Here is a 21988-nt window from a genome sequence, read left to right as displayed (position 1 = left end):
AATGGGTCTAGGGTGTAAGGTGAAATGATCCTTAACTAGCCTCAAAGCACTTCATGAGAGAAGTGAGTGCTACAGGGCAATAGTAATTTAGTTCAGTTCCCTTTGCTTTCTTGGGTACAGGAACAATGGTGGATGTCTTTAAGCAAGTGGGGACAGCAGAATGGGATAGGCAGAGAATGAATATGTCCATAAACACTCCAGCCAGCTGGTCTGCGCATGCTCTGAGACGGCATCCTTAGCCGCGTCCTGGGCCGGCATCCTTGAAGGTTAACACGCTTTAATGTCTTACTCAAGTCGGCAACGGAGAACGAAAGCTCAGACCTCGGGAGCGGCCCGTGTTGGCGGCACTGTGTGATCCTCATAGTGGGCGAAGTTGAAGTTTAGCTTGTCTGGGAACAAGACGGTGTTCGCGACGTGGTTGGTTTTCCTTTTATAATACATGATTGTCTGGAGTCCCTGCCACCTACATCTCGCCTGAGCCATTGAATTGCGACAACTTTCTCTATACTGATGTTTTGCCTGTTTGATTGCCTTACGGATAGCATAAACGGATTGCTTGTATTCGCAGTCACCTTGCCGTGGTTAAATGCGGTGGTTCGTCTGCAATCCATCCACGTTTTGTTAGGCTTTAAAATTGTCAGTGGGAACAACATTCCCTATACACTTCCTGATGAACTCAGTCACAGTCCATGTATATGTCAATGTTTTTCTCAGAGGCAACCTGGAACAGGGCGCGTGATCAAAACTTCTTTAAAGCCTATTTACACAAAATGCATTTTAAACCACATCTGGTCAGAATTATCAGAATGTGATTATTTTAATTACAGCTACATTTCAAGAAACAAAATGTTTTTTATACATGCTTTACAGAATGTACAATTAAGTCAAGATGCAAAACTTCAACAAGTCAGAAAACAAGCAGCATTGTAAATATTGCCAGAGCATTACTGCTGAACTTTGGTAGAATGACAAAAACAAGATGTTCTGAAAGCAACACAAAGCAGACACTAAGATGTGTTGGTAAAAAGGGGGTCATAAATGTGTGATGGTTAAGCGATCAGGTACAATAACTACCTGCCTTAATTACCCAGCAGAGAGCGTAATCTGTGACCCCTATTTAAGCTAATATTGAATGCAGTGGCATGGGCTTGGAATGGTTTTGTACCAGATGCTTTATCAAGCAATGCCCCATGGAATGTCTAAAAGTTTTGATTCAAGCGGGAATGCGTTATGTAACAGTTAACTAAAGAGCATGTGACAAGAAACACTTATGTTTACGCAATGCGTTTTTATAGCCTACATTTTACTCTGAAGTAGCCATGCTCCATTGCCAAAATGATTCAGTGATTTTATTTGAGCAAAGGAAACAGGTAGACTTGATATAAAGAGAACTAGTATTAAAAGCCTTTGTTTAAGCTTGTTGAAATTAGTACCAACATTTATGGCCAAATCTTTCAGCAATGTTGTGGAAACCTCCCATACCAAGTTAGGATTCACACAAGAGTAACTACAAAAATAATACTGACAGACACATATACATGCAACAAATAAAATAAAAACTTACTGCAGTTTAGGAATAAAATGATTCTGCTTAGGTCTTGAAGAACATAGTATTGAATAGATTAATGACCATATGTACACATATAATACATTCTTCACAGTCCAAAGGTAAAATCTGGTCAGTATCTAGGGTTGATGAAATTGGGGGTAAAGGCATATTATCCTTCTATGAATCTAAAATGGCATGCACACTGCATAATAAAACATACCACCATGAGAGGTAAGTGCCTGCAAAATAATATTTTGAGGAAAATATGATCAGTGCATATAGGTGACGAGAAACCATACCTGATGGAGTGTTTCTGAGAATGCCTGTTGAAAACCCTCTGATAGAACCATCACAAAGAGGCCACCGAAACCATGATTGTCAAATGTGCAATACCGAATACTCTCTTTGCTTGTACAGTGCGCTTTCATAAAAAAAATAGAAAAAAAATAGTTAGTACGACTGTCTCCATTTGACACACGGGAAAACAATCTTCGCGTAAGATACATTGATGAGAATAGGGGAAAATAATATTGCATATAGACACACCATGTCTGGTGTCAGTCTCTGAGTTTGTATAATAGCAGACTGTTAGTCAATACAGATGGCTAGAGGTGGGATCCATTCAGTGAGGGTCCTTCTTGACCTATAGGCCCTGTTAGGTACGTACCACTCACTGCTGAACAAGCAACGACTGGGGTCTCTGGCCCCTCTAGTCCTGGACGAGAGAGCAGAGGTGGTCCTGGACTTGTACCTTAAATCACGAAGGCTGCTCCAACAAGTGACTGTAGAAATAATGTGGCAACTGCAAGTGTAAAGCACAACGCTCTGGAGATCTACCAACACGGCTGCCATTCCCTACTTCCGTACAGAGGACAATGTTAGCACGTTTCAAACTTCTGATGTCTTAAAAATCAAAAAGGAAGCATCCAAAATGGCTCTTTGATGGATACATTCAGTTTCCTCTAGAGGGAGTGGGAGGGAAGGGAGGTGGAGGGAATCTGGGGGGGGGGGGGGGGGGTGTTAGTCACCTGTTCAGTCCCTTTTCAAATTCATAGGAACAAATTGTCTCTGCATGATTGAAAGTAATGTAAACATACAAGAAAGCATTTTTGGCAGAAAGTGATACGTCTCTTTGGAGGTAGTGGCTGGAGCAGAGGACAAAGTGGGAGAGGATGACTGGGTGTATAGGGAAGAGGCTTTATGTGGGTGAGTGGGTGTGCTCTTGAGGCTTAGTCCTATAAGAGGCACTTATGTGGTCCTGTGTGCTCTGAGAAAGGGAGGCATCCTCCTTTCCACTCCTCTCCTCTCCACCCATGCCAACTGAGGACACGTGGGGAGTCTTGTGCACATTCACTGGCTGCTGAGACAGACCTGGTTGGGGCACTGTAGACAGGTCCTCTCCTTTGCCCCAAAACAACCTGGAGGGAACATCTGCAGACATACAAACATACATTATTACTCAACAAAAAGGGTTTGCCTCCATAGGAGCTCATAGTTTTCTGGCACAGTCTAATCTGACTTAAAATTAATGTCTGAGGTCACTGTTAAGATAACCCATCTGTGAAATCACTGTCTAAACACATCTCTGTGAACTCATTGTTGACATGCCACGGAGGTCAGAGCCTGTCTGTAGCTGGTCTCTCACCGGTGCTGTAGTGTTGTTCTGGGGGGCTGAGGGCTGTGCTCAGCCTCTTGGTGAGGTCGTGGCTGGCGAGGAAGACCGAGGAGTCCTGGTTGTTGATGAGGCTCTCCAGGGCTGTGTCCTCATGCTGGGTGTGCTGCTCCCTGTAGGACTCCTTGGGAAAGTGGGCCATGATGCCTGACAGACTCTTGTCAAGGGAGTCATCCTCAGCCAGGTAGGCATAAGGGCAGTACTCCCGGGTTCGAGAGTAGATGTTAGCGTTGTCGTAGCAGTCCGAGCAGATGACCAGCGGCCCTGCACCACCTGTTGAGGACAGTCAACTATAAACTCTTACTCTGAAACAAATCCACACAATCTGATTGTGACAGACAGGCCTTTCAACAAACTGTGCTGTAAAAGTGTTGTTTAGGAGATCGAGTTTTGTTGGTTGGTTGGTTGGTTGGTTGGTTGGTTGGTTCTAATGACTAAACCCACCTGTAGGCACCCCAGCCAGTCCCTCGCGAGGCTCCCCAGGATGGAAGCTGCTCCGTCCCGTGAACAGAGAGCCCACGCGACAGTGTAGCATCCCGTTGGCCTCAGTGTCCACCTCGCTGCCTGTGTCACCATAACACACACCTGGACAACACACAAACAGGATGGGGACTCATCTTTCTGCTCACCAGTCAGGGGTCAGTCAATCAAAATTTGAGCAAACTGTCTTTAGTGACAAAGTGCAAAAACAGAAAAAACATTCATGTCAAAGGGCCTCAGGTGAATGAGATTGAATCTAGGGAGTCAGTATAGTAAGGTTACCGTCAGTGCCCTTGTGGACGTAGCCGTTGGACAGTGGTGGCATGAGCTGTTGGTGGCTCCCTGCTTCAGAGTTGCTGTATCCCTCTTGAGGCTCTGACAGTGTGCGCTGAGAGGACAGGTAGCTGGGGATGTCTGCCGGCAGGTTCAGCTCATCTGTGTTGGTGATGCTGTAGTCCTCACTCTTCCGACGCATGTGGTAGATGACGATGACCCAGACCAGCGAGGTGCCCACCACGCAGCAGACCACTACGATCACCACGATGCCCACCGTGGTCCAGCCGTCTTGGTCGTAGCTGCCAGCCATGTCACAGTTGGGCGATGGCGACACGCTGAGGTAGATGTGGCCGCGCTCCGTGCCCAGCGTGTTGGACATGATACATGTGTACTTCCCGGTGTCCGCCGGCCCCGTGTCCACAATGATGAGCAACTGGTTGGCAGCAGCAAAGAAGTGGCGCTCGGTAAGGACCAGGGGCCCATCGTCCTTGGTCCAGTTGAGACGGGGCGCAGGGCTGCCCCCTGCGATACACTGGAGCACCGCCGTCTCCCCACGAGCTACTGTCCTGTCCTCCATGGGACGCATTAAGGACGGCGTTTCTGGGAGCAGAGATTTACATTATAAATTACCAATCAAATGATGAACACATGATATAAAATGTATGTTTTGACCAGATAATTGATCATGAGATGGCAATTTACCTAGCACAGTGAGTGTAGCGTTGGCTGACAGGCTTCCTGCAACATTCTGGGCTGTGCAGCTGTACACACCCATGTCCTCCGTCTTTACATTGGCAATGAAGAAGATGTCATCGTCAGGCATGACGTGCATCCTTCTCTCCCGGGCAGCAGGGAAGTCTGTGCCCCCGTCTTTCTGCCAGGCAATCTGGGGTGAGGGGTGACCCTCGGCGGCACATTCCAGTCTAGCCATGGTGCCTGTACGGATGGTCAGATCCATGGGAGTCTTCAGGAAGGATGGTAGCTCTGAGAGAGGAAAGTAAGAAAAAAAGATTGAAGATGGCAATGCCTTGATATGGAAGCCCAACCATGCCAGCTCAAACTTAGATTAACAGCTCACTGCCTACCAAGAAACAAGTCAAGTCATTTTTTTTTAAACTTTGGGGAGAAAAATTTAAAGCCTCCTCACCATTGACTGTGAGCTTGGCCCGGTTGGAGTAGTTTGCACCAAAATGGTTGGAAACTACACACTGGTAGCGTCCCTCGTCTGTGAAGTTGACGTTGAGCAGGTGCAGCACGGTGGTGTAGACCAACTCTCCCTCCTGGTAGCGGGCGTAGTTCTGCACCTCTGCATCGTACAGCACCTCCCCGTCCTTCCTCCAGGCCGTGGTCATGGGGGAGTCACTGCTGCTGGACGCCAGGCAGCTCAGAGTCACATTGGTCCCACGCAGGGCGGTGGCAGTCTCAGGGTGCTCTGTGATCCGGGGTTTCGGAAAGTCATCTGTGGGAGAGTGGAGAGAGAGGCCCATGATTTAATTAAAAAACTTCAAGAAAGGTTGTGTGATAATTGTCCCAGTCAGTAGCTAGGTTTCCATCCAATTGGCGACAGATTATGCCGATTTTAGAATATTTGCCTGATTAAAAACTATATGCGCATTCTCCCACAAGACAACGTGTTTTCATCAAATTGCAGATAAAAGGCTGTGCGCGATAACGTAGTGCCCATACAATAACATTTACGGTTAAACTCTCCTGATGGTTTTATAAAGGGAATGTGCCCACTCTGGTTTTGGCAAAAAAGATCCCACTAATTTGCTGTTTCCATCAGGCCTGTTGTGAAATGTTTTATCTGACATGTACTTTACTCACATAGAAAGGTTGGATGGAAACCTGGTTAGTGAGATCTGGTCCAGACTAAATACAGCAGGGTAGGTAGCTAGGTGACTAACCACAGACGAGCTCCTCCAGGCTGACAGACACAACGTTGCGGCCCAGCAGGCTGGCAGGGTGGGCACACATGACTGAGACAGACTGCAGGAAGTGGTTGTCAGTCAACCACGGGCCCAGCCACTGCAGCTGGCAGTCACAAAGCAGGCTGCTAGTGTTCAGGACACTGAGGACAGGACATACAGCCACAATATTATGAAATGATTCAAGCATTCTTCAATTTCTAAATATTGTAGCCTCTGCTACAAGGACTCAAGACCACCACCTCAGACATTAGTAGGTCCTACTTACAACACTTTCAGCTTCATGTGAGACAAAGAATCAGGGTGGATGGACATGATCCCATTCTTGCTCAGGTCTCTGTTGGCAAAAATAAATATGAATGAAGTGCTGCGCTAGCATCATGACATTATCATTGGTTTCCTATGATACTAGCACAATAAAACCGCTGCACTGGGGTAATCAGAACCATCTCCTGTCTCGGGCTTGAAGTGATAGCTGCTGAATCGTCTGTTAATGGAGACCAACCATCTCAGAGTGGGTTTGCTGTAGTGGTACTTACAGGTGCTCAAGCGCCTCCAGACCCTCAAAGGCCTTCTTTGTGATAGATTTGATCTTGTTCTGCTGGAGAATCCTGGGGGATAAACGCTCAGATTAAATTTGCCTACAAATATTCTGCTGATATCAGTATCCATAGCAACAAAATGAATATATATATTGCAGAATGCCCTTGCCCTTACAAGGTGTTCAGCTTCTTCATTCCAACAAACACACCAATGGAGTCCTCAATGGCCCAAGAGATCTCATTATCCCGTATGTCTCTGAAATGCAAACAGAAATACAGTATGTAAGAAAAAAAATAACTTTCCCCAGAATCAGAAGCACAAAGCTCACTGAGCCTCTTTGCTTGGTGAGAGAAAATAAGTTCATTTCTGCTCTGTGCGTCTAAGCCAATTTGATTAATTTGGCAAATGTGAAGCGGCATACTTTACAGAGTGTCATAGCTCAGTGCTCCTGCAGTTCTGATGAGGGGCTTAATTGGCTGCGTTTAGCATTTAACGGTTCACAGGTCCTTCTAAAAACCCGCAGAGGGCTTGTGTTTACAGGACAGGTCATGGGCGCTTTTGTTTCTCCTTCCTCATGCCTGGGTGGCTCTCAAAAGGGCCTTAACCCTCTAATTCCCCCTGCCACATAGGGCCCTGGGAGGTGTGCTGAACCCGAGCCCTGACCTCCCTCTCTTTGCAGCTCAATGCCTTCTTGGAACTCAGCACATCAATTGTGTTAGTGCCCCTTCTCTTCCCAGAGCGATTTTGCAAAGTATTTGGTTAATTGAGCCAATCTACTGGCTGGAGGCTACATTCACTATTTATTTTGTACTCAACATTATTCTTCTTGTCTCAGAGGTCTTTAAAAACAATTGAGTTGTCTATGTTTGTCATTATTGCATTATTCACTACACAGTCCAACTAAGCAATGGAGAGAGTGGTTCTATACTACATGACGATGAGAACATAAAGGTGCTAGTTACTATACTACAGTTTAGTGGTCTACCATACAACAGTCTAATAAACAAAACAAAGCCAGGACAAATCAACAAATGTTTTTTTTTAAATACACAAACCTACTGTTTGCAGCCTTCATCAGAATGCAGAGGTGCCAAAAACATGTTAGTGTTTATTGTGTTATGTGAATGCATAATGAGTGAATGAAAGGCACAGGTTTCTAAGAGTGGGGTGTGACATCCTTACAGTGAGCGCAGATTGGCCAGGCTGCTGAAGACTCCCTCTCCCAGGTGGCTGACTGAGTTATCTCCCAGATTTAGGTTCTCCAGAAGACCCAGTCCACTGAACGCTGTCTCCTCCAGCCGGGTCAGGTGGTTGAAGGACAGATCTCTAAGGAGGACATCCACAGGAGACAAGCTTGGACAATGGTCTTGTGCAATCACACTTTACCAAAACATCCTGGACCCTTAAGAATCAGCATGAATACATGTGAAACATAAAATGATCTGCAATACACCCACAATTCCTCCAGCTTTTGGCAGAACTCCCAGGCGTCTGGTCGGATGATGCCGATGGCGTTCTGGCTGAACCGCAGCACACGCAGCATGTGCAGGCCATACAGCCAGCCTTTGTTGACCTCCGTCAAATTGTTGTGCTCCAGCTCTCTGAATACATTAGAAAACAAAGGATGGGGTATTAAAAAGACAGAGTATCACAACTCCTAGATGCATATAAACACATACTGTAATGATCATTCTAATAGACCATCACGAAAAATAACTCACAGCTCCTCCATGTTGTTGAGCCCAAAGAAAGCACCATCCATCAGCTTAGTTATGCCATTCCGCTGCATCTTCAGTGATTTCAGTAAGTCCATCCCTTTGAAGGTCAGACTGTCCACTATCTTGATCTTGTTGCGCTTTAATTCCCTAGGGTAGTCAGACAGGCAGTTTAGAACCATTTGTTTTAACTACTTGAAAGTAGTGCAACATCGAATCTGTGAAATCTAAAAATTCAGTCATGAATGCAAACTTTTGAAAATAAATATTTAACTGCTCATAATTACTACGGTAATGGATTGACTAAAGATAAAAATTAACTTACAGAAACTGCAGCTGGGGAAGCCTGAATACTTTGCATGGCAGCAGTGTTATTCTGTTCCTGTTCAGCTTCAGGACCAGTAGGGAACTAGAGATGTTGTCAAAGCAGCCAGGTTCAAGGACACTGATCTTGTTATTGCTTAAATTCCTGGGAGATGCAGAAACACAAAATTAACAACCCAATGACAACAAGTACAGTAGAATGCCCTTCTGGGTAATGGCCAAAGACTGGGTTATGACTTTAATGACCAGCTCTTCCCTCATTAGAACTAGTTTACTATAGTTGGAAAACAATGCTACAGACAGGACCCACAAGTATTTCAGCTGCATTGGTGGGAAGGCTCCAGCCTTGATCTCTGAGATAGAGTTAGATGACAGATCAAGTGTCTCCAGGGAGATGTACAGCTGCAGCTGATGCATCCACAGTTCTGAGATCAGGTTGTGGACCCTGTGCACAATGATCAGTAATGTACATAATTATCAACATGGATCTATATGACACCATCAATGTGAACATGTGATGACCCAAATAAACCTTAGCTATGACTAAGGCCGGGAAGACAAGTGATTATTTTCTTTAACACTTCTCTATCATACTACAGAACATCTAGGAATCACATTGGTTATTGCACAACATGCAAGACTTAGAGGATACATTTGTTTTGACTTACAATAAGAGTGTTGTGATGTTTGAGGTAACTTCTCCAAGGTATGGCACAGTTGTCAGATCATTGTGATTCATGGTGCTGAAAAGGAGATAGCATTATTTATTACATAAAGTTACAGGAGAATTCCATTGCCACCTTTCAGGTAGTCCACTACAGTGGATGTAGCATTTGTTTTTGCATCTTTACAAGAAAAACTAAAATGATCACATCCAGATACTAGTATCTAGTGAGTTAAAACAACTGACATAGACTTAGCTCGCAAGCTAACAAGGCCAGGTGGCTTGCTAAGGTAAGGAGCCACCACAGAGAACATGGGAAACCCACTGTTGCTTGTCAACAAATGTGTTAGCTAAGGCGTTAGCTAGCCGTAGTAGCTAACTAGGCTAGCTACTTACAGATGAGTAATCCCGTGAGGTGGATCCAGAGGGGCCGAGGACAACCTTTTCCTATTGCAATCCAGGATTTGGATTTCGTCTGATCCCCTCATACAAGAACACGGAGCAGGGCAGGAATCCACTTCCCAGCAGGCACTCAAACTCAACAACAAAAAGAGGGCCGGGGGTCTGGGCCAGGCTTCCGCCATTTTAAAAGTCTAGCTAGCTAACTATCAATGCCTACAGTACTGTAGCTAGCTACTTTACGTGGCTCGCTTCTGACAATTATGAAATATGTCTCAACAACAATACCAACCGATTCCTATAACTTGATATTAATAAAATAACCCCCCGCTTTCACGACTTGGGAAACCCATTTGTCGCATAACATCGGGAAAGTCTTTCTTCCAACTTGCGCAATGCATCCCACGTCCTACCACCGATTTTTCCCTTCTTTCCCCTTCGAATTTCCTTCCGCTTCCAATCTCAACACAACTCCTAGCTAGCTTTCGTCAAGTAACTAAGACCGTCGATGTTTCCACGGACCAAGTTTTAATTTTTACTTCGTATCAAACGTATTTAGATCGTCCATAGTGTTCTAGCTAATTTACCACATTTAATCGCTAGCTACCAAGTAGACATGATTTCCCCGACTTCTGTTTAATCGAAGGAACAACAAAGGCGTCTTGCGTTCCGTCGTCACTAGTTACCACAGCCACAAAGTCATAACTATCGTCTTCTTCTTCTATGATATTATGGTCCGCAAACAATCGTTTAAGTGCATGCCGCCACCTACTGTGCTGGAATGTACGATCAATCATCATCTGCCCAATTCTGTACTACCATGAAAATAAAATAAAAAACGAATAAATCCCTACTAACTTCTACCACCCATCCCCACCTACCCCATTAATTAAACGTAGTCTATATCATGCTCAAACAATCCACCCTTAGGATTGTTCAGCATATCAACAACCATTTCAACAGTAGCATCTGATACCCCCAATATCTCTTTTGCCATCTCTACAATAACCTTCAACCTGCCATTTCTGCTTACCACAACCCGAGTAGTATTGATAACCTTACCAATAAAAGCTATGAAGTGGTGTGGGGGCTGTGCTTTGGCAAAGTGGGTGGGGTTATATCCTTCCTGTTTGGCCCTGTCCGGGGGTGTCCTCGGATGGGGCCACAGTGTCTCCTGACCACTCCTGTCTCAGCCTCCAGTATTTATGCTGCAGTAGTTTATGTGTCGGGGGGCTGGGGTCAGTTTGTTATATCTGGAGTACTTCTCCTGTCCTATTCGGTGTCCTGTGTGAATCTAAGTGTGCGTTCTCTAATTCTCTCCTTCTCTCTTTCTTTCTCTCTCTCGGAGGACCTGAGCCCTAGGACCATGCCCCAGGACTACCTGACATGATGACTCCTTGCTGTCCCCAGTCCACCTGGCCATGCTGCTGTTCCAGTTTCAACTGACCTGAGCCCTAGGACCATGCCCCAGGACTACCTGACATGATGACTCCTTGCTGTCCCCAGTCTACCTGGCCATGCTGCTGCTCCAGTTTCAACTTCCACCTGACTGTGCTGCTGCTCTAGTTTCAACTGTTCTGCCTTATTATTATTCGACCATGCTGGTCATTTATGAACATTGAACATCTTGACCATGTTCTGTTATAATCTCCACCCGGCACAGCCAGAAGAGGACTGGCCACCCCACATAGCCTGGTTCCTCTCTAGGTTTCTTCCTAGGTATTGGCCTTTCTAGGGAGTTTTTCCTAGCCACCGTGCTTCTCCACCTGCATTGCTTGCTGTTTGGGGTTTTAGGCTGGGTTTCTGTACAGCACTTTGAGATATCAGCTGATGTACGAAGGGCTATATAAATAAATTTGATTTGATTTGATTTGATTTGATTTGATGAAGTCCACTTTATTAAGTGTCCTTTGACACCACACATTCATGAGTTCAATATTTCTGAGCAGGCCTCCAAACCATGCCAGGACCAGCAGAAACATCATCCCAGACATTAAGCCCACTTACCACAGGAGTAGCCATAGAAGCACCATCATTCCACACTGTAGTTCCACCGATCTGTCTTACAGCCTCTAGATACGATACATCATGACTAATTCTATATCGCTGAGCCTCTCTCTGCTCCTGGCATCCACCAAATTATGCACGGTGTTCCCCCCACAATTACAACACATTCACCGTAATCATGTTCCCCTCCACACTTGGCTCATCTTTTCCTTCCTTTACATTGAACAGCTACATGTCCCATGCTTTGGCATTTAAAACCCTGCAATGAGGATGGGACAAATTCTCTGACATTGAAACTAAGGAATTCTATATGTACTTTCCCAGGCATAACCTTCTCAAACCTCAGAAGCACTGATACGCTTTCACTTCTTTGACCTTATTTTCGACTGATCAACCTTTTGGCCTCATCCCTCTTCCCCCCCTTCACATTTTCTTTTAATATCATCTATTTACATAGATATTTGGACCCCAGCAATGACTCCCCCCAATCTAGCATAAGCACCAGGGACATGGCTTTAAATCTTCTTCCCATTAAGCTTTTCCATTTTCAGAATCTTCTCTTGCTGAGCCTGGCTACCACAAAATATGAACAATCTACCATTTCCAATTAACCAAGCTAATTTCCTCTCACCTACCTCTTTCTCTAGGGCAAGGTCATAACTATGGCTAAACCCCACCTATTTCTACAATATTTAAAACCTAACCTTATCCCCAATCTTAACCACACTGATAACCTTATACCTAACGTTAAATTAAGTTTTATGAATATCTGGGAAATCTGGGAATATTTAGCCAAGGAAACATTTCTGGTTGGTCTAGAATGTAAAACAGTTAAGAAGGGAGACTTAATATGGGATTGAGTGAAGTAGCAGCAAATATGTTGAATGAGCAACTAATGAGCATGGAGAGCCTCACACATTTGCCGAAATGACCTTATATCTTTCAGTCTAATATGGCTATTTACCTTTGTAGCTCTTCATTAGAAGCACACTTTTTGTAAGTTTACTGAACAAAAATATGAACGCAACATGTAAAGTGTTGGTCCTATGTTTCATTAGCTGAAAATAAAGATCCCATGTTCTTTACACAAAAAAGCTTATTTCTCTCAAATGTTGTGCACAAATGTGTTTACATCCCTGTTAGTAAGCATTTCTCTTTTGCCAAGATAATCCATCCACTTGACAGATTTGGCATATCAAGAAGCTGATTTGAGGGAGCATGCAGTTGGTATGCTAATTGCAGGAATGTCCACCAGAGCTATTGCCAGAGAATTGATGTTAATTTCTCTACCATACGCCGCCTCCAAGGTCGTTTTAGAGACTTTGGCAGTACGTCCAACTGGCCTCACAACCGCAAACCTTGTGTAACCACACCAGCCCAGGACCTCCACATAAGGCTTCTTTACCTGTGGAATGGTCTAAGACGAGCCACCCGTACAGCTGATAAAACTGTGGGTTTGCACAACCGAAGAATTTCTGCACAAACTGTCAGAAGCCATCCCAGGGAAGCTCATCTGCATGCTCATCGTCCTCACCAGGGTCTTGGCCTGAGAAGAAGTGGAGAAGTGTCCCCATCACAGATGGATTACGGTTTCAAATCAAATCAAATTTATTTATATAGCCCTTCGTACATCAGCTGATATCTCAAAGTGCTGTACAGAAACCCAGCCTAAAACCCCAAACAGCAAGCAATGCAAGTGTAGAAGCATGGTGGCTAGGAAAAACTCCCTAGAAAGGCCAAAACCTAGGAAGAAACCTAGAGAGGAACCAGGCTATGTGGGGTGGCCAGTCCTCTTCTGGCTGTGCCCGGGTGGAGATTATAACAGAACATGGCCAAGATGTTCAAATGTTCATAAATGACCAGCATGGTCCAATAATAATAAGGCAGAACAGTTGAAACTGGAGCAGCAGCACAGCCAGGTGGACTGGGGACAGCAAGGAGTCATCATGTCAGGAAATCCTGAGGCATGGTCCTAGGGCTCAGGTCCTCCGAGAGAGAGAAAGAAAGAGAGAAAGAGAGAATTAGAGAGAGCACACTTAAATTCACACAGGACACCGAATAGGACAGGAGAAGTACTCCAGATATAACAAACTGACCCTAGCCCCCCGACACATAAACTACTGCAGCATAAATACTGGAGGCTGAGACAGGAGGGGTCAGGAGACACTGTGGCCCCATCCGAGGACACCCCCGGACAGGGCCAAATAGGAAGGATATAACCCCACCCACTTTGCCAAAGCACAGCCCCCACACCACTAGAGGGATATCTTCAACCACCAAACTACCATCCTGAGACAAGGCTGAGTATAGCCCACAAAGATCTCCGCCACGGCACAACCCAAGGGGGGGGGCGCAAACCCAGACAGGATGATCACATCAGTGACTCAACCCACTCAGGTGACGCACCCCTCCCAGGGACGGTATGAAAGAGCCCCAGTAAGCCAGTGACTCAGCCCCTGTAATAGGGTTAGAGGCAGAGAATCCCAGTGGAAAGAGGGGAACCGGCCAGGCAGAGACAGCAAGGGCGGTTCGTTGCTCCAGAGCCTTTCCGTTCACCTTCCCACTCCTGGGCCAGACTACACTCAATCATATGACCCACTGAAGAGATGAGTCTTCAGTAAAGACTTAAAGGTTGAGACCGAGTTTGCGTCTCTGACATGGGTAGGCAGACCGGTCCATAAAAATGGAGCTCTATAGGAGAAAGCCCTGCCTCCAGCTGTTTGCTTAGAAATTCTAGGGACAATTAGGAGGCCTGCGTCTTGTGACCGTAGCGTACGTGTAGGTATGTACGGCAGGACCAAATCAGAGAGATAGGTATGAGCAGGCCCATATAATGCTTTGTAGGTTAGCAGTAAAACCTTGAAATCAGCCCTTGCTTTGACAGGAAGCCAGTGTAGGGAGGCTAGCACTGGAGTAATATGATCACATTTTTGGGTTCTAGTCAGGATTCTAGCAGCCGTATTTAGCACTAACTGAAGTTTATTTAGTGCTTTATCCGGGTAGCCGGAAAGTAGAGCATTGCAGTAGTCTAACCTAGAAGTGACAAAAGCATGGATTAATTTTTCTGCATCATTTTTGGACAGAAAGTTTCTGATTTTTGCAATGTTACGTAGATGGAAAAAAGCTGTCTTTGAAATGGTCTTGATATGTTCTTCAAAAGAGAGATCAGGGTCCAGAGAAACGCTGAGGTCCTTCACAGTTTCATTTGAGACGACTGTACAACCATTACGATTAATTGTCAGATTCAACAGAAGATCTCTTTGTTTCTTGGGACCTAGAACAAGCATCTCTGTTTTGTCCGAGTTTAAAAGTAGAATGTTTGCAGCCATCCACTTCCTTATGTCTGAAACACATGCTTCTAGCGAGGGCAATTTTGGGCCTTCACCATGTTTCATTGAAATGTACAGCTGTGTGTCATCCGCATAGCAGTGAAAGTTGACATTATGTTTTCGAATGACATCCCCAAGAGGTAAAATATATGGTGAAAACAATAGTGGTCCTAAAACGGAACCTTGAGGAACACCGAAATTTACAGTTGATTTGTCAGAGGACAAACCATTCACAGAGACAAACTGATATCTTTCCGACAGATAAGATCTAAACCAGGCCAGAACTTGTCCGTGTAGACCAATTTGGATTTTCAATCTCTCCAAAAGAATGTGGTGATCGATGGTATCAAAAGCAGCACTAAGGTCTAGGAGCACGAGGACAGATGCAGAGCCTCGGTCTGATGCCATTAAAAGGTTATTTACCACCTTCACAAGTGCAGTCTCAGTGCTATGATGGGGTCTAAAACCAGACTGAAGCATTTCGTATACATTGTTTGTCTTCAGGAAGGCAGTGAGTTGCTGCGCAACAGCCTTTTCTAAACATTTTGAGAGGAATGGAAGATTCGATATAGGCCGATAGTTTTTTATATTTTCTGGGTCAAGGTTTGGCTTTTTCAAGAGAGGCTTTATTACTGTCACTTTTAATGAGTTTGGTACACATCCGGTGGATAGAGAGACGTTTATTATGTTCAACATAGGAGGGCCAAGCACAGGAATCAGCTCTTTCAGTAGTTTAGTTGGAATAGGGTCCAGTATGCAGCTTGAAGGTTTAGAGGCCACTTACACTTGAGCGTCTCTCTTGATCCTAGGTCCTGGCAGAGTTGTGCAGACTCAGGACAACTGAGCTTTGAAGGAATACGCCGATTTAAAGAGGAGTCTGTAATTTTCTTTCTAATAGTCATGATCTTTTCCTCAAAGAAGTTCATGAATTTATCACTGCTAAAGTGAAAGCCATCCTCTCTTGGGGAATGCTGCTTTTTAGTTAGCTTTGCGACAGTATCAAAAAGGAATTTCAGATTGTTCTTATTTTCCTCAATTAAGTTAGAAAAATAGGATGATCAAGCAGCAGTAAGGGCTCTTCGGTACTGCACGGTACTGTCTTTCCAAGCTAGTCGGAAGACTTCCAGTTTGGTGTGGCACCATTTCCGTTCCAATTTTCTGGAAGCTTGCTTCAGAGCTCGGGTATTTTCTATGTACCAGGGAGCTAGTTTCTTATGAGAAATGTTTTTAGTTTTTAGGGGTGCAACTGCATCTAGGGTATTGCGCAAGGTTAAATTGAGTTCCTCAGTTAGGTGGTTAACTGATTTTTGTCCTCTGGCGTCCTTGGGTAGACAGAGGGAATCTGGAAGGACATCAAGGAATCTTTGTGTTGTCTGTGAATTTATAGCACGACTTTTGATGTTCCTTGGTTGGGGTCTGAGCAGATTATTTGTTGCAATTGCAAACGTAATAAAATGGTGGTCCGATAGTCCAGGATTATGAGGAAAAACATGAAGATCCACAACATTTATTCCATGGGCCAAAACTAGGTCCAGAGTATGACTGTGACAGTGAGTGGGTCCAGAGACATGTTGGACAAAACCCACTGAGTCGATGATGGCTCTGAAAGCCTTTTGGAGTGGGTCTGTGGACTTTTCCATGTGAATATTAAAGTCACCAAAGATTTCAACTGTGACAACAGATGGCAGACATCATGTATGGCGTTGTGTGTGCGCGAGTGGTTTGCTGATGTCAACGTTGTGAACAGAGTGCCCCATGGTGGTGGTTGGGTTATGGTATGGGCAGTCATAAGCTACGAACACAATTGCATTTCATTGATTGCAATTTGAATGTGCAGAGATACCGTGATGTTTTCACTATATAGGCTACCTCTTGGTGATGTCATTCAGAAACACAATGTAAACTTTCACTGCTATGCAGACGACACACAGTTGTACATTTCGATGAAACCTTCTGAAGCCCCCAAACCTGTGTTTCAGACATAAGGAAGTGGGTGGTGGCTCATGGTTTACTTTTAAACTTTTAAACTCTGATAAAACAGAGATGCTAGTTCTAGGTCCCAAGAAACAAAGAGATCTGCTGTCGGATCTGACAATTAATCTTGATGGTTGTACAGTCTTCTCAAATAAAACTATGAAGCACTTTGTTGTTATTCTGGACGCTGATCTGTCTTTTGACAAATGTATAAAAAATATTTTAAGAGCAGCTTTTTTCATCTTCATAACATTGAAAAATTCATAATCTTTTGTTAAAAAATGATGCAGAAAAGCTCATCCATGCTCTGTCACTTCTACTGCAATGCTCTACTCTCTGGCTACCCGGATAAGGCACTAAATAGACTTCAGTTAGTGCTAAATACGGCTGCTAGAATCTTGACTAGAACCCAAAAAATGTATCATAGCATCCAGTGCTAGCCTCTCTACACTGGCTTCCTGTTTAGGCTAGTCAAGGTTTTACTGCTATCTACAAACATTACATGGACTTGTTCCTATCTGTCTCTCCTATTTGGTGTTGCCGTACATACCTACACGTACGCTACGGTCACAAGACGCAGGCCTCCTTATTGTTCCTAGAATTTCAAAGCAAACAGCTGGAGGATCCATTTTTATGAAATGGTCTGCTGATCCATGTGAGAGAGACAGACTTGATCTTAACCTTTAAGTATTTAATGAAGACTTTTCTCTTCAGTAGGTCCCATGATTGAGTGTAGTCTAGCCCAGGGGTGTGAAAGGTAAACGGCAAGGAACTGGAGTAACAAACCAACAACAAACTCTCCCATGCCGTCCCTAGGAGGGGTGCATCAGGTTGTGCCAGGATTTTTACTCGACTTGAGTGGGTTGAGTCACTTACGTGATCATCCTGTCCGATTTTGCGCCCCCTCGGGCTTTGTGGTGGGGGAGATCTTTGTGGGCTATACTCGGCCTTGTCTCAAGGTAGTAAGCTAATGGTCTGTTGATATACCTTTGGTGGTGTGGGCGCTGTGCTTTGGCAAAGTGGGTGGGGTCATATCCTGCCTGTTTGGCCCTGTCCGGGGCCACAGTTTCCCCCAACCCCACCGTCTCAGTCTCCAGTATCTATGCTGCAATAGTCTATGTGCCATGGGGACAAGGGTCAGTCTGTCCTATCTCATGTAATTATCCTATCTTATCTGGTGTCCTGTGTGAACTTACGTATGCTCCCTCTAATTCTCCCACCTCTCTCTCTCCAGAGGACTTGAGCCCTAGGATCTTCTGTGCCCAATCCATGAACTTATGTCCCCTTTCTCTGTCTTAGCTAGCCACTGACGACATACTTTTTTAATGTTTTACTGAGCCTAGATAATTGTTTGTACAGGATGTCAACTTTGGTGCCTATTTCAGACCTTATGGCATTTTTCAGGGATGAGTATAAGAGCATTAAAAGTGGAGAAGAACACTATAAGTCTGGCCATGTGGAGAAGTGCATCTATAGTGAGGGGCAATTTATCAGTTTGGGCAGAGCCAGCATGAGGGATAACGTTTATCCTATGTCGGTAAACATAGCTATTAAGTTAAGTCTGAGCATCTTAGCAATTCAATGTGTTCTGTACAGCTGTCAACACTCTACAAGGAAAGAGCCACTTAATCAATTTTATAATCATGAACCAGATTACTCCAGATACCAGACTTCGATGAGTGATAACCAGATCTAGAATGTTGTCATTGATGAGAATGAATCTAAGGGTGTGCTCGTAAATTTAAATTTTTTCTGGAGTGCCAGAGTGCCCTCAGAGCTTCCAAGCTACTTCTAGACACAAATGAGAGAACACCTCACTTACCAATTTACTCCCCTAGCAGAGCTGGTTAGTCTGTTCATGTTATCTAGAGAGTTGGTGACTGCAACTGTGCTGCTGGTGGCAATTTAATTATGTTTTTGTTGCTGAATTTTACTGACACCGGCCATATTCAACTGGTGTTGAGCGTTAGTAAATTTAGCAGTTATTCTGCTCTCTGGCACACTCAGACGAGAGTGCTCTGAAATCGGAGTAGACAGCCAGAGTGAATTTACGAACGCACCCTAAAAATCTATTGACATTCAAATTTGCCTTTGTTTAGACATCCAGCCTGTATTATAGTTTCATGACCAGAGACATATCTTCAAAGGCACAGTATATATTTATTTGTTGTGGTACATGCATTCACACAGTTTTGATTTATCGGATCCTTCCCACTATATGATTGATACTGTATGTCAAGTGATAAAATCCCAAGTTATCAATTTGAACTTCATGGAAAAACTGCAGAGTTTATTAAATATTCTACAGCTGTAATGTCATCAATCAAATCAAACTTAATTTATAAAGCACATTTCTTACAAAGAATGCATTTCAAGGTGTTCACAGTCGTTGGAAGGAGTGTTGTCTGTAAAGTGGGGCACAGATAACAAAGAGGAGGACATCAAGGAATTCAAAATGGCTACAGGGATGGATGTGCAGGAGTCAGGGCTTTGGGTCATGGGGTCTGGGATCCTGGGTGCCTCACCGGATGGCCTGGTGGGCACCACAGCAGTGGTGGAGGTCAAGTGTCCATATTTATTTAAACATTTTATATTTAACCTTTATTTAACTAGGCAAGTCACTCCTAATCATGGCCGGTTGTGATACAGCCTGGAATCGAACCAGAGTCTATAGTGATGCTTCTAGCACTGAGATGCAGTGCCTTAGACAGCTGTGCCACTCAGGAGCCCATATGGTGCAATACCATTGAATACCATACCATACCATTACCAATACCATACCATTGAAGAGGCAGTGAAGTCGAAGGATTTGTATATCCAGGATCATATTTGATGAGTTACTGACCTGTTTGTCCACAGGCTCAATGTGCTGTAGTCTCCACAACCAGATTACACTAGCACAGGATGGGCACACTCCTGTTGGACTGAAAAACAAAGAGACATTTAGTCAGTGGTGGGTCTTTTTCAATGCTGTGTCAACATCTTTATCTGGACAGAAAATGAATAGTTTATTATAACACAAACCCACCTTGGACAATGTGACAAGAGTTCCCTCAACACCCAATCCTCAACCCTCATTGTTTTGTTCTTCTCTCATCATGGATCCTGTTCCCCGCTATGTCTTTTGTGACATGTATATCACTCTCTGCAAATCTTTCATGGTTCAGGAATGGAGGAATGTTCATAGTGACTCCTGCAAGCATCAAGCTCTGGGTCAAGAAGCCTTTGTTTGCCAAAATCATGTCTCCAGGTGTGAAGATCTTCTAAAACCCTAACTTCTTGACAATGGCTTTGTCTGACTCAGATCCTGGATACAGATCACTGAAGTATGTTATCACCACATTAGGTGCAACACCCAGGAGTAGCTTTAAGGAGTGCATTGAATGGTATACATAATAGATCTAACTGACTTGGAGTAGCAACTTCTATGTCGGTACAGTCCATGACCATCCTGCAGTTTCTCCCGTCTTGGAAGTCTTCATGATGCTAATGAAAAAAAGGTTGTGGATCACATGAATGAAAGTGATTGTAACATTGCTGACAGTGCTTGCACTACAACGGAGTAGTTGAGCCAGGTGCAAGTTGGTGTAGCTGTGACATAACTTCATAAGTGACATAAACACTTGATCCTCAAATGACAGCATCTCGACCCTCCACTTAGCAAAGTGTTGAACATGTCTTTGTCTGGAAGTCCTGTTTCCATCCTAAGTACTTCATCAGACAACTGTGATGCTGAATACCTGTTGCAAGTATACAGCTGAGTCTCCTGAAGAACCTTCAACTGCCCCAATGTTTCCTCAAGATGTACACTACAGTTCAAAAGTTTTAGAACACCTACTCATTCAAGGGTTTTTATTTTAACTATTTTTTTACATTATAGAGTAATTGTGAAGACATCAAAACTATGAAATAACACATTGTCACGGATCCCTAATTCCATACACCAGTACCGGAGGTCAACATCACCGGACTCTAGGCGTTACTGAACTGTTCCATTACGCACACCTGGTTCCCATTCCCCCTGATTAGTAATTGTATATATGTGCCCTCTGTTCACCATTAACTTGGTCGGTTATTTTTCTCATGTCCGTTGGTTTTGAGTACCCGTGCTTTGTTGTTTCGGCTTTCGTGCTGCATTTACTGTTATTACGGGTCTCATCCCTTGTATTGTTATTTTGGGTCTCGTCCCGGGTATTTTTTAGAGGTTTAACCTCGCTCTTTGTTTGGGTTACATCCATGTGTTTTTGTATATGTGTTCGTTTGGGCTTTGTCCCCTTGCCTTTTCATGGCATTAAGTATTCCTGCTCCTGTCTCCAATCATTTATTCAAACGTGACACATATGGAATCATGAAGAGTGTGCAAAAAGAGTGTGCAAAGCTGTCATCAAGGCAAAGGATGGCTATTTTGAAGAATCTCAAATTTAAAATATATTTGGATTTGTTTAACACTTTTTTGGTTACTACATGATTCCATATGTGTTATTTCATAGTTGTCACGTCTTCACTATTATTATACAATGTAGAAAATAGTCAAAATAAAGAAAAACCCTTGAATGAGTAGGTGTTCTAAAACTTTTGACCGGTAGTGTACCTCAATGAGAACATTCTGCAAATGTGCAGACAGCAGCCATTCTCCAGTGGCCGAGGGGCCTCGAACTTCATTGTCTGCCATGGTGGATAGGTCTGGATCTTCCTCTTCTGCCATGGCGGATGAGCTACATTTTCTGGTAAATACAGGGCCATTTCTCTTGCTCAACGGAAAATGACAGCTGCAGACCCAAGCGTTGTCACTGGGTTTTCGGTCCACCCATCTGAAAGACAACAAAAACAGTTAATTTTACTAGCTAGCTAGGTTGATTACTAAAATGCTAACATCTATATTTTAATACCATAACCCACAGACTTGACCATAGTAATGGTAAAATAGACTGTGCAAATGGTCTATCGACATATATAAAATCCTACTATGTGAAAGGGACATTTCTGCTGGGATGGAGAAATGATCTGGAATGCTCAACTAGACGAGCTATACAACTGTACTTCTGATTCTAATCCTCAAGAGGAAAGTTAAAACCGAGCCCTGAGGTCACTGAGGAGGTCCAACAGTGATAGGGGGTTTCTCTGAAAG

General features: G+C 44.1%; 1 protein-coding gene across 1 annotated transcript; it reads right to left on the bottom strand.

Annotated features, from left to right (window-relative positions):
• Positions 1 to 789: 789 nt before the first annotated feature.
• lrig2 (leucine-rich repeats and immunoglobulin-like domains 2) lies at positions 790 to 10251 on the bottom strand. The gene is made up of 17 exons (XM_020483293.2): positions 9548 to 10251; positions 9156 to 9230; positions 8798 to 8932; positions 8489 to 8632; positions 8170 to 8313; positions 7906 to 8049; positions 7631 to 7774; positions 6623 to 6703; positions 6445 to 6516; positions 6174 to 6242; positions 5885 to 6048; positions 5125 to 5436; positions 4680 to 4961; positions 3984 to 4577; positions 3666 to 3806; positions 3195 to 3494; positions 790 to 2980 (listed from the first exon to the last, which is right to left on the bottom strand). The coding sequence occupies exons 1-17, from the start codon at positions 9733 to 9735 to the stop codon at positions 2748 to 2750; spliced, it is 3222 nt and encodes a 1073-aa protein (XP_020338882.1). The 5' UTR covers positions 9736 to 10251; the 3' UTR covers positions 790 to 2747.
• Between the last annotated feature and the right edge of the window lie 11737 nt (positions 10252 to 21988).

Source organism: Oncorhynchus kisutch, linkage group LG5, assembly GCF_002021735.2.
Source record: "Oncorhynchus kisutch isolate 150728-3 linkage group LG5, Okis_V2, whole genome shotgun sequence".
In the NCBI taxonomy this organism is placed as follows: domain Eukaryota; kingdom Metazoa; phylum Chordata; class Actinopteri; order Salmoniformes; family Salmonidae; genus Oncorhynchus; species Oncorhynchus kisutch.
This window is presented reverse-complemented; position numbering and strand designations above follow the sequence as displayed.

Bases quoted from the DNA above. Each gene is read 5' to 3' on its own strand.
- lrig2 (XM_020483293.2), bottom strand. From the start codon at position 9,735: ATGGCGGAAGCCTGGCCCAGACCCCCGGCCCTCTTTTTGTTGTTGAGT. The intron at 8,933-9,155 runs GTAAGTCAAAAC...CATTGTGCACAG, and splicing joins AACATCACAACACTCTTATT to GGTCCACAACCTGATCTCAG. The intron at 3,495-3,665 runs GTGGGTTTAGTC...TGTCCTCAACAG, and splicing joins ACTGGCTGGGGTGCCTACAG to GTGGTGCAGGGCCGCTGGTC.